At 39.2% G+C, this 12,288-nt stretch overlaps 1 protein-coding gene across 3 annotated transcripts in view; it reads right to left on the reverse strand.

Moving 5' to 3' along the window:
• Rab3c (RAB3C, member RAS oncogene family) overlaps positions 1-12,288 on the reverse strand; it is a 242,622-nt gene that overhangs the window by 29,117 nt on the left and 201,217 nt on the right. For all 3 annotated transcript variants that reach the window (XM_013518392.1, XM_005392675.2, XM_013518391.1), the window contains one exon: positions 407-531. In XM_013518392.1, coding sequence (XP_013373846.1) covers positions 407-531 — 125 coding nt within the window. The remainder of the gene's footprint in view (positions 1-406; positions 532-12,288) is intronic.

A 12,288-nucleotide genomic window follows, 5' to 3' on the forward strand; every position in this document is an offset into this window, starting at 1 on the left:
CAAAGCATGGATGTAACCTGTTCAGTGCTATTACCATCCTTTAATGGAAACTTAAAAGCAAAAATAATTACACAATAAAATAAAATGCTCACTCAATGCAAAACGATGTGCATGAAGGAAAAAAAAAAAACCTAAAGAAATAGCATGAGCTGTATTTCTCATGGAGCAGGAATGTTAATACTTTGTGCTAACTGCAACATTGTGGGACTCATTTTTGCCCCTGTAATTGTTCTTGAATTAAGCCAGTGCCACAGCAGCTGGGAAGAAACCCACCGGCTGCTTATAGAGGTTGAGCCGCTTTTTACTGTCTGTTGACAAATTTTCATTAACCCCACCCTGATGATGAGCTGGGACCCTGTTGGTGTTGCAAAAAATTACCGAATCCTTTTGTTAATTTGTTTCTTACCAAGCTGTTCTCCTAAATGTTGGCCCCTCTCGGTTGAGATGACCCGCTCATCTTCCATGTCACATTTGTTCCCAACCAGGATAACCTGGGCATTATCCCAAGAGTATGTTTTGATTTGTGTTGACCTAAAAGAAAAATAATAAGCACAAAATGATCAGAGGAGGGCAGAACAGCATAAAACGGAGGAGGAGGATTATATCTCACAGATGACGATAATAGCAAAAAAATGAAGTCCAAGTGCCTGACATTTAAAATTAATTAGTTTAGCACAATTCCACCCTTCAGATTCTCACCAGGGATTGCAAGAGTCAAAAATCAAAGCAACAGGCTGGGGTGTAGCTCAGTGGTAGAGCACGTGCTTAGCATGTGCAAGGCTGGAGATTTAACCCCCAACTGCTACTAAAAATAACCAAGTTAACAGCGGCGCTGTGCCAAGAACTACTTGCTAGGATTAGTACTACACACTTCTTCCTTTCCCTGCTCTACTCTTACCTGATGTACTACAGTACCTTTAGACGAATCACTGTTTTGCATGTAATGTTGCCCAAATTAACAATAAAAGCCCCAGGTCTCGAGAAACCTGTTCCAGGAAAACGGAGACTGTTGGTGCTCTATTTACAGCGCATCACACACAACTTCTTTTTTCTGAATCACAACAACAACTTCAGAAGGTTAAAAGGGGCTCATGAAATCTGGGGGTAATGATAATCTTTAAAAAGGAATTTATGAACTAATATATCCAGGCCTTACATTTTTAGGTGAACAATATAGGTCAATTAATATCAAAATAAAAACACAAAGAGATAGCATTTTAAATTGCTATAAACAGAACATCTGGCATTGAGTATTGGTCTCCAACATGCATCCTGACAAACACCTTTGGTTTTGGAACTTAATAATTATAGTTATCATGTGCTAGTATTGTCTGAAGTGTTAACATTTCACAATTGAGGAAAGTGAGGTACGGGGGATTGAAATATTTTGCTCCAGATCACACAGCTAGTTAAGTGGCAGACCTGGTACTCACACCCAGGCAGTATGGTCCTCAGCACTGCGCTCTTAAATGTGTTTCCATACTACTCCTTAAAAGTTTGAGAACTTAAATTCTACTGTTTTCATTGTCATCTAGAGAAGAAACCCATTTCTTTAATCTTCCCTTTCTACTATTTGAGGACAAGAGTCTTAGCTATGTGGGAGAGACATATTGCCCACTGCAGTTGGGAAAGAGATACTGGAATGTTGAAAAGCTAGACAAATGATTAAAGTTTGAAGGAAGAGATTTGCAAAGTGCCGAAAAGAGAAGCCTGGGAACAATCTTCCTAACATTGTTAAATTCTTCAGGATTATTAAATGGAAAATAGAGACTAGCTGTTCTCCACTTGAAGAGAGAATTAAAAAGCAAAGAGTTTTAAACTGCAGCTGGAGTGCTTTCAGTGAGATGTGGTCACTGTTTCTCCCTCCTGAGAAGAAAGGCAGGAGCTAAGAAGCAGATAAGATCTTACTCAGAATTCCCTTCAGTCAAGCATAAGTTTCCCAATGACATTAACGTAATCTTGATTTCACCAGGATATGACAGAGATCCAGCATGTTTCATCAAAAAAATCTGGGGGATATGATATTTCTGATTCCTAAGTTAATAATACCATTTTGCTTTAGGCCTGGCAGTCTCCATGGACTGGAGAAATAAAGACAGAAATTCTAATTTTTCCTCATTACATCTAATACATGGAGCATGTAAAAATGATCAGTTCATAGTGCATTAAGGTATAAAAAATATCAAGCATGCAGAAACACTGTAAATCTTAAATGCTAAAATAGTTTTACAAAGAAAGTCCTATTTCTTTTGGAAGATCTGAAATTGATTAAATTTCCTTATATAATTAAAAAAAAAATGATCCTTTTACTCTGGTAGGTCCTACAAATCAAAAGCCAGTCAATGCTTAAAAAGGCCTTGTGTCCTTATGTTAATAAAGGAAGTTCTAATCCTGATAGCATAGCTGGAAATCAGATAACCAGTGATTAGCTTGCAGGAGAGTATTGCAGATGTTCAGGGAAGGAGTTAGGGCCAAGGTGGAAATACCACGGATTCCTGAGTTTCCTTGGGACAAACTCTTGCTGAAGGAAATTCAGCCTCCTCTGGCCTGGGTGGAGCCATCCTACTACACACTGAGTGCCAAAATTCCACTGAAGCAGTGCCCTTGAGAAGGCCAGAAAGGTATACAATTCACCGCTCGTCAGGCTGGTCTTTGTCCCCTAACTGGGTTAACAAGGTGTTCGCTTCTGCCATTAAACACGTCTAAATGTCTTGGTTCTTCTCATACCATAACTTATGGGCCCTTAGGCTGCTACCACAGATTACCCACTTATGTATGTATACCCAACACTCTTTGTTCCTTAACTATTTCTAAAACATGTGAAAACCAGAGAACATATTTCCTTGGCCAACGAAGTTATCAAAAGTATTCTTATTTATTCTTATAAATTTTTAATGTAGCATCTGAATTGTTAAGAATTCTGGAAATCAGATAGCCAGTGATTAGCTTGCAGGAGAGTATGGAAGATGTTCAGGGAAGGAGTTAGGGCCAAAGTGGAAATACCATGGATTCCTGAATTTCCTTGGGATAAAATTCCAGATAACTGTTCTTAATTGCTAAGAAAATAACAAAAAAAAGAATGTTTTCTACAATTACCATGAAACTATAGAGAATCATTGTCATGAAAGCTTAGAGAGCCAATGGAAACCAGTTTTCTTTTTAATGAAATCAAAACTGTGGTCTGGGACGTTTGTGTTGAGGTGAACAAAAACTGATTTGACTTCAGACTTGACCTGATTTTACAATTGATATTGTGGTGATAAAGGCTTATTATCTGGTTTTGATTTGGACTACTCTGGAGTTCCTGATATTTTCCATCAGCTGAACAGGAAGGGTAGCTTTAGACCCAGCAAGACAGGATCAGAACAAGGTAATCTAAGATGCAATAAATTATAAGGTAAAAATGATTTTGCAACAATCAAGAATAAAAGATGTAAAAAAAACCCCTGTCATTATACTGTAACAATACTTTTGCTCAATACATTGGTTAGTTACTTTTGATTCTTGTTGCTTTAAAGTTTCTTTCATGTATTGTGAGGAATTTAACATTCATTTGCCTTTAGTTGCTATGCCTACTGAAATATATAATCATGTCATCCCTATATCAGTAATAAATGCTAACATATTTTATCTGCTTGTGGGTATTTTCAGTTCGTAGGTCACACAGAGTACTAGGTTGTTGTTTTGCAAGAAATTATGAAGTTGTAGTCATTACTCCAAAATGAGCATTGACATCAGCATTCATATCACTAACATCAAATTTGTGCATCTTTCTATATGTGAAATAATTCTCTACTCACATACCAACAACTGGATAGTTCCATCAAGGTGACAACAATAGAAATAGCTATGACCCGGTTAGTGAATGTGCAGGGAATGGCATCTAAATTTGGTACTGCTGCATAATAATCAGAATGAGCCATTTATAATAAGACATATCACAGGGCCAGGAAATACTAAAGAAAAAATTTTGCATTTTTGATATTGTACGATGCTATTGTGCTGTTTTGTATTTCTCTTATGAAAATCTACATTGAAATAGTGGCTTAGATTATTCCAGAAAAACTTGGAGATGAGGAAGTATAAACTTCATGAGTTGAGAAAGACTCAGAGTTATGCACATTTTTATGCACATTTTATCTACATTGTACTATGAACTTAGGTCAGAAGAAAGTGTGGGAGAAACCAATTGCTATCCCTTCTAGCAGAGAATGCTGTGCTACTGAACGTCAGTATCTTCACTTGTGAAATGGGGCTAGTTTACTCTTACTCTGGGGCTACTGTAGGACAAATATGATTTTAGGCCCATGCTCTATTTTTGTTTCTGGGAATTGAACTCAGGACCTCATGCTTGTCAGGCAGGTGCTGTGCCACTGAGGTATCTCCCTGGCCCCACATTATACCCTTTAACTTGTAGACATCTCTTTATAAATAGAATACATTTTTAGTCCCATGTTAGGCAGCCAGATGTTCTTCCCAGGTCCAGCTCAACTTTTTTTTCTAATTCCTATCATCTAAATGATGTAAATAATTGGAATTTTTCATTAAAGCACCTTAAATTTTGTTTCTGGTTTGTAGCTTTGGGCTGTGGTTCTACATCAATAACTCTTAGGGTGCTGAAGGTAGAACCCATAGATTTGTGCATACTAAGTATATGCTTTACCACTGAGGTACACCCATCCCTGCATGAGTGAATTTTTAACTGGGAATAGTCTTCCTCTGGTATTTCTGTTAGGACTATGGCATGTTTGTTGAATAAACCTTTCTTTCATGTATTTATATTTTCTCTTTTTGGCCATTTGCTATACTTCATAAATTTTCTTATTTGGAAATGAGTTTCCAATCGCCTAATTAAAATGACTATATGATTGCTTTGTTGGGTAGAGATACATACTTAAAGAGACTGGCTGTCACCAAATAATATACATGTGCAAAGGTGATTTATTTCTGAATCGCTGCAAAAGATCCTTGGGGATTTACTGTTAATCTCAACAAGATTAATGGAATCCACCCGTATGCAAGTCACCATGGTGACTCTGCAAATTGCAGTCAACTCAGACCTTACCAGTGCCAGATGATAGCCGCTAAAATACTTGTTATTTAATTTCCAACAAACTAAGACAAAACCAACCAAAAATATCCCAGGCCTCTCAATTTTTATATATAATCCTGAGAGAGAGAGAGACAGAGAGAGAGAGAGAGAGAGAGAGAGAGAGAGAGAAGGCATTAATTTGAGCCTTATCAAATCTGAAGTGGAATTGCCAAATCCATAAGATAGAACACAGGGAGATGAAAAGGTTTTGATATTTCACACATAAATAACTGAACACTGCATGGACTCAAATTATTTAAATCCAGAGAGATGTGAACAAATCAACCAAATTCCTGCACTATCTCCATTCCTTCTCTCCTAGTTACATAAGTAATTTCCTATGAATTCAACAACTTCGCCTACAAAATATGGGCTCTTGTTAGTCACAATCCTTGAAAATCAGTCCACAAAATGTACCCCAGTGACCCTGTAAAGAGCAATTGTCTTCTATCGTCTGATTTGGGCTCTAAGGAGGAAAAATGAGAGAGCATATGACTTGCTTTCTTCACCCAGTGAAGTTTCCTCAGAACTAAATCGCAGCCCATCGTTAATTCTGGGAGCTAATAATTCACCACGGCAGTTGTTGCCCTCTCTCTTTAACAGTCTTTCAGCGTTCCTTCAAAACATCCCTACCCGCTGTTACTCATCACATAGATAGCATTGCACCTTCTGTTGTTTTGTAACTTGCTTTAATCATTCACTGATTCAATTTTTCTCAACCTTTGGAAAACTTTTCAATGTTATTCCACTTGAGAGCAATTAAGCAGAACCCCGAGGAACTACATTAGAGGGATTAAAGCAGTCTCTCTCCAGGTGATTTGTATGTAAAGCAGGGCTGAGCATTACTGGGAGGAGTCCTTTCGCTGGCACTTTCCATTTATGTTTTTTAAAATAATCTATTTCTTTGTTTCCCATCTAACACTACAAAATATGGAGGTTTACAAAGCAGCAGGTTTACAAGGATATATGCAAATTAAATAAGTTTTAAAATAAGAGTATTAATAAGAAAACAGAACTAAGAGCATAATAAAACCCAATGATTTACATCACTTGTAAACACTAATAGTTAATTTTAGGGGTCTCGGATGTGGCTCACTGGTACAGCACCTTCCCAGCAAGCACGAGGCTCTGAGTTCGATTCTTGACACCAAAACAAAACCAATAAACCAATCAATCAATCAATCAATCAATCAATCAATAAATAAGTCAAACAAACAATTTGTCATGAGAAAGATAGCATTAGTTGTTCTGGCAACCCATTCAGGACCCCTCCTTTCTTTCAGGAGCTACACCTATTCCCCATTCCTATTCTCCAATAAATTATCCTACTTAAAAAAATGTTAATTTTAGGAACTTGAGAACTAGGCCTTTTATTTGTACATTAACTCATTTAATAAACAGATTTAAAAAGGAAAAAAATGTTTAAAAAACTTCAAGTAAATGTTCCCCAATATTTGATATACTTATTATTATTTAAATGAATAGGTATATACTTTTTGGTTAAAATTGCTATATTATTATGCAACATTGTGACAGTAGAAAAAACTTAAGGAAAAAATTATATTTATAAAAAAATACAAAAAATTATAAAAAAAATCTGACTGCTGGGAATGGTAGCGCATGACTGCAATCCCAGCACTTGGGAGGCTGAGGCAGGAGGATCACTGCAAGTTTAAGGCCAGCCTGGGCTCCATTGTGAGTTTAAGGTCAGTGTGAACTACACAGTGCTGGAAAAAAAAAAAATCTCATTATCTTCATTATTAACATTCTGGTGACGATCCAGTGTTGGACTATACTACGTACCGTCTCAGTCATTATACACTTCCTGTGAGTGAACTATAGTTCCATGTCCAACTAACTTTGGACTTGCATAAGTAAATTACTTTTGCCAGTGCAATATAAGAAGAACGGATGTGTGCCACCATGAGTGACAGGCATCAGAGACTTGGTAGTATCTATCATTGTGCTCTTATTCTAGACTACAGGAAGAGCCTCTCCCAAAAAGTTTGCTCGGTCAACCTGTCCCAGAAATGAGAAACCAGCAGGAGCCCATCTGAGTTCTGTGGAGATCAACAAACCTTTACCAAATCTTTAAAAGCCCAGTTTATCCCGCTGTGCTTCATAGTGTCTTGACTTGCCACTTTAGCTTCATCTCTTACTGTTCTCCCTCCCACTCTGACAAACGCTATTAATTTCTTTGAATTTCCTCTATAGGTTGCATTTTCACCAAGTGAGGGCTATCATGCATTATGCATGGTTCTAGGCTTGTGAGGCACAAAATTAATGAAAATTTGATAGCCTATTTAAGAAAAAAATGTGCACTACAAATATAGAATTAGGTACAGGAAATTTTGTGACAGATGTTGTTGGTGCTCTGTCTCTCTCCCACAGGCCTTACCACTTCTGTGTTTGCTGGCTGACTTCCAAATGCCAGTATCTACATCTCTTTGCTTTACAGCTTTCTCCAAAGCAATGGGAGGGCACTGTGCCCATCAAGGAAGGCCAAGTGGAACAAGGAAATAACACACTCAGGCACAGGCCGCAGTCAGAGACTGACAGAGTTTGGTGTGTAAATACCCCTGTTCGCTTTCTCACTCCAGGTTGCTACCATACTGATTCCCAGAGTTTTTCATACAGAATTCTTCCAGGTACCACTAACAGGGGCTGGCTTGAAGATACACATTTTACGGGCTGTCTTCCTTTCACAGCAAGTTTCCCTACTCCCAAAGGATGTTTCTTGCACTTTCCAAGTGACTACTTTAATGCAAATTTCTATCTTAATCATGCTTCTGGGGGCACCCAACTAAGACACTCCAGGAAGGTTTCCTTTGGTGAGGAGTTCAAAGCTCAGCAGCAGTCTAGAGATATTAGTACTGGCTTGAAAACACTGGTTGCTAGACATTTTTCCTTTTCTAAAAGTCCAGCCTACTGGTATACCACTGAACTTAACCTTTAATGACTGTGCAAGAAATCCACCTGCAGATGTGACATGCCATCTGCCCAAAATACACGGATCACCTCTGTGTCAAGCTCTCACATCCCCTTGCATTTAGTCTCACTGTATGCATTCTCTGTGCTCACTCAGCATGACTGTCTCACTTGTCCATATCTCCCCTGCACTACAGCTACTGTGAGAGCGAGGACCTCAACTGCTTTCTCACCATTGTGTCGCCACCATTCAGCAAAGTGTCCAGCACTTAGTGGGTTCTCAAACAGTACCTTTGAATTAATGATTGAAGGAATCATCAAATAACAGACTCCATGGGGCAAAATATGCTTAAGAAATTTAGTTAATTCAGAACAGAAGTCTACAGTAAACAGCACAGGAAGAGAATCACCATCTCACTGGCCCCCGTGGCCCCTTCAGGGTGTGTTGCCGGCACAGCTCTCCTACGGTCTTTTGCATTTTGGCAGGGTCCATGGGAAGAAAAGGCATGTGATGGCCCCACCACAACCTGCAAAGGCCCTCTGTAAGACCAGTTATTCATTCCAGTCTGGAGGCAACACGTATTCCTTCTTGATCCATCCCTCATAGTCACGATGACATCTGGGAACAATTTAGCACATCCACTTGGAAGGGAAGTTGCTTTGTAGGGACTCAGGTTCAACTCCTTCATTTTTTAGACAATGAAGCTGATGTGAACTAAGATGATGGATGCAAGCTTTGGGATCTCCACAATCCAGATCTCAGAGCTCCCGCCCATGGTCTTCTACAACATCCTCTGTTTCCACAGGGAGGGAAAGGGACTACACTTTATTTGTTACCGGGCTTGGTAATAAAGTCATATGCTAAGTATTGTATTTGGTTATCTTTTCAAAATAAAAATATCTTTAGAGGAAAGCAAAACTCTTTGAATACACATACAGGAATGCCCTTCGGCTGCGTGTGGGAAGGAGCAGAACTGGATGTGCCTAGGCTCTGTTTGTTTTGCCTCGCTGCAATCAGCCTGTGGCCGGGAGGTATAGCTGGGGATTTATTTCAAGAGTGCAAGAAGCGGTCTCCTATTTCCATGTGGTCTTGAAACTGGTGGGCACACATGTGATTCTACATTGTTAGTCTAAACACAACTGTTAGCCTATTTCCATCATGCCTCTCATAATTTCTGATTTCATTTTGATAGCACAAAATGTCCAATCTTATGTTTTAAATAGTGCAGGTAGGAACAATTGGATGTCCTCTCCATGCATGCAGGAAATAAGATGAAACAACAAGTAGTAAAGCACGGGTCAGTGTTCTGGACAACAGAAAGAGGAATGGAAACCTGACTTAAGAAAGTCTGACTAAGTGAGTTCTCCTCACTCAGGAATGTCTGAGATACTCTTTCACAAGGGACAAGGCCAAAGTCATGTTAATAAAAATAAATTTTCTCAAATTTGACAAGCTTATATTGTCCTTAGGGGGATTCTGGCAAGATATGCTTGCTTTTCAAGTTAATCATGAGGCTTGCTGCAGGGGAAGCTGAATTTAGGATCTGGCATTGGCTCTGCCTTCCCTCAGCTACCAGAATCTTCTTCCTCCTTATAACCCTGATGGTTGAACAGAGGAGAAGCTCTACACACATCCTGGCAAGGCCTGAACACTGAGGTTGTAAGATATTAAGACAGGACCAAGGGAAAGGGAATTTCTCTACCTGTGAGGAACGAGGTGACTTTAATGGGGGGGTATGGGGCTACCTACCAGTTTGTAGAACTTTGAAATGGAGTCTTCTGGAAAAGGAGAAGAGGATACTAAAACGATGAGTTAGTCAGTTTTCTATTGCTGTGACAAAATACCTAAGATAATCAATTTAAAAAGAGAAAAGGTTTACTTGGGTTCAGTCCATGGTGACCTGGCTTTGTCACCTTATGCTTATGGCAAGGCAGGGCATCATGGTGGGAGCATGTGTTGGAGGAAGCTAACCTCATGGAGGCCAGGAAGCAAGAGACAGGAAAGCACTGAGGTCCCAGTGTCACCTTCAAGGGTACTCCCCCAATGACCTAATTCTTTCCAGTAGGCTCCACCTCCTGAAGACTTCACCAGTTCCTAGCGGGACCTTAGACTAGAAACCAAGCCTTTGACATATTTGCCTTTGGGGGACATTCTAGATACAAACAATAACAGAGGAGGTAAAGAGAAGGAAGTGTCATTTAGGCCTTTTAAAATCTAAACCTGCAAGCATCCTTTCCAGACAGGAAACGTATTATTTGAATGTTAAATTAATACAGTAACCAGGGTAATATCCTCTATCGTCCCGCAAACAGCAGACTATGCTTTTGAGACTCTGTTTTCAGGAAAGACTGTGAAGGGTTTTGAAGTGGCCAAAAAAGATGGCTAGGGGTCTGAGGTAGTGCACCTGTCCAGATCATTTCTACTTTTCACTGTCTTTGACTACCTGATCATGCTATAGATGGTAGAAAATTGATAGCACTATACATACATACACATACATACACAAGATAGCTAAGACAATTGTACTACTAATTTCTATTAGTTCACTGAAAGGAACAGTTAGTGTTTATATTGTTTGACTATGCATATATATATATATATATATATATATATTTCCTCTTCCTTTTTTCTCCTTTCCCTCATCCCAGTTCTTCTTTCTTTTAAGTAGTTTCTTTCCCTTTCACAATATCTACTGTACCTTTTAGATCTTATGTACTCTTTCAGTTTCTTATACTAGTTCAAAACAATGTGATAGGAAATTAACAGTGGTTATTTTTGGTTATTACTGTTAGGAAGACAACATGATGTTTATGCACGCAAGTCTGATTTATTTCACTTATGAGTATGGTTTCTAGTTGTGCTCATTTACCTGTAAAAGCCTCGAGTTTATCTTTCTTTATAGCCGAGTAGTGCTCCATTGTATAAAAATACCGCATCATTTTTATCCATTCCTCGGTTGATGGGCATTTGGGTTGTTTCCAAGATTTAGCTATAACAAATTGTGCTGCTATAAACATGGGTGCACATATATCATGTGGTTTCATTGTTTGTTTATCTTTCTTTTCTTTAAAATTAAAAAAAAAAAACAGGGTAATGGTGAAGTGGTCAGAGTGGGATCATTTCACTGAGAAACTTTTAGTGATTGTTCCAAGGGCCCAGGGAATTGTGGGTGCACCAATGGGGCTGGAGTCTTGGGTGAACAGGTGGGGGAAGCTCTCAGGGAGGTGAGGAGTTGGAGCAGCTCCGTGCTTAGCAATGGAGGTGGAAACCTTGCAGCAGTGGAGAGAGGTCAGGTCTGGCGTTCTTCATTGGTGCTGCCATTATTTTTGTGAGTTTAGCAGACTGCTCTGAGGGGATGGGATGGAAAATCGGTGGGAGGATAGGTGCAAAGCCTTCCAGTCAGCTCTGTGTCTTGAAGAAAGGGGAGGGACGCTAGAAGGACAGGAAAATGGTAAGCAGGGAGCAAGGGAAGATTAACCTCAAGGTCAAAAAATGGACTTAAATGGGGGCTGCTTGCTGTTCTTTTCCTAGGAATGGAATTCGGGTAAAATGGACTTGAAAGAGCCAAAAGTGTTTGTTCTCTTTCAGCAGAACATTTGCCCTTGTAACTCCTTCCATTAAACATTTCTGAAGCTTTGCTATGGATTATCATAAAAAATCATAGGATAATAATTCTCTCTCTCTCACTCACACACACGCGCAACATCTAACCTTTAAAATGACAGTGGTTTTCAAATGAACAAGAGCAAAGAGGTTGTGTTGCTGTACAGAACTCTGGCCTTAGGAAAGCAGAAAATGTGAAAAGGCCAAGCTCGACAGTTGCCATTTGCCCTGCATTGCAAATAGTAATTGCTATTCAGTCCTTCAGATCTTGCATCAAATAATCCACCATGTAATGGGTCCAGGACAGGAGGTGCATGCAAACCACAGCACCTCTCTAATGCTCTTTATCATGAAGTGTGGGGAAACGGCTCACTGAGCCCCTTGCTCAGTTCAGATACCCAGATTAAGTACTGGTCTCACCGTGCCTCTGAAGGACCAGAATGAGCATGTTTGTCTTTACTTGTTTGTCTGTATTCCTTAGAGACAAACAAGGTCTTGATCACACCATATCGGTGGAGGGAGTTCCAGAAGTCCACCACTAAAATAAGTGAGTTTCCAATTGTGAAAGCAACTCATCAACTAAATGATATATGAATACAATACATCCACAATATGAGATGCTTGTCTTGTACACATTAACCTCATTTCTTGAAAAATACCTGTG

Source organism: Chinchilla lanigera, unplaced genomic scaffold (assembly GCF_000276665.1).
Source record: "Chinchilla lanigera isolate Chin_1 unplaced genomic scaffold, ChiLan1.0 scaffold00045, whole genome shotgun sequence".
Lineage (NCBI taxonomy): Eukaryota > Metazoa > Chordata > Mammalia > Rodentia > Chinchillidae > Chinchilla > Chinchilla lanigera.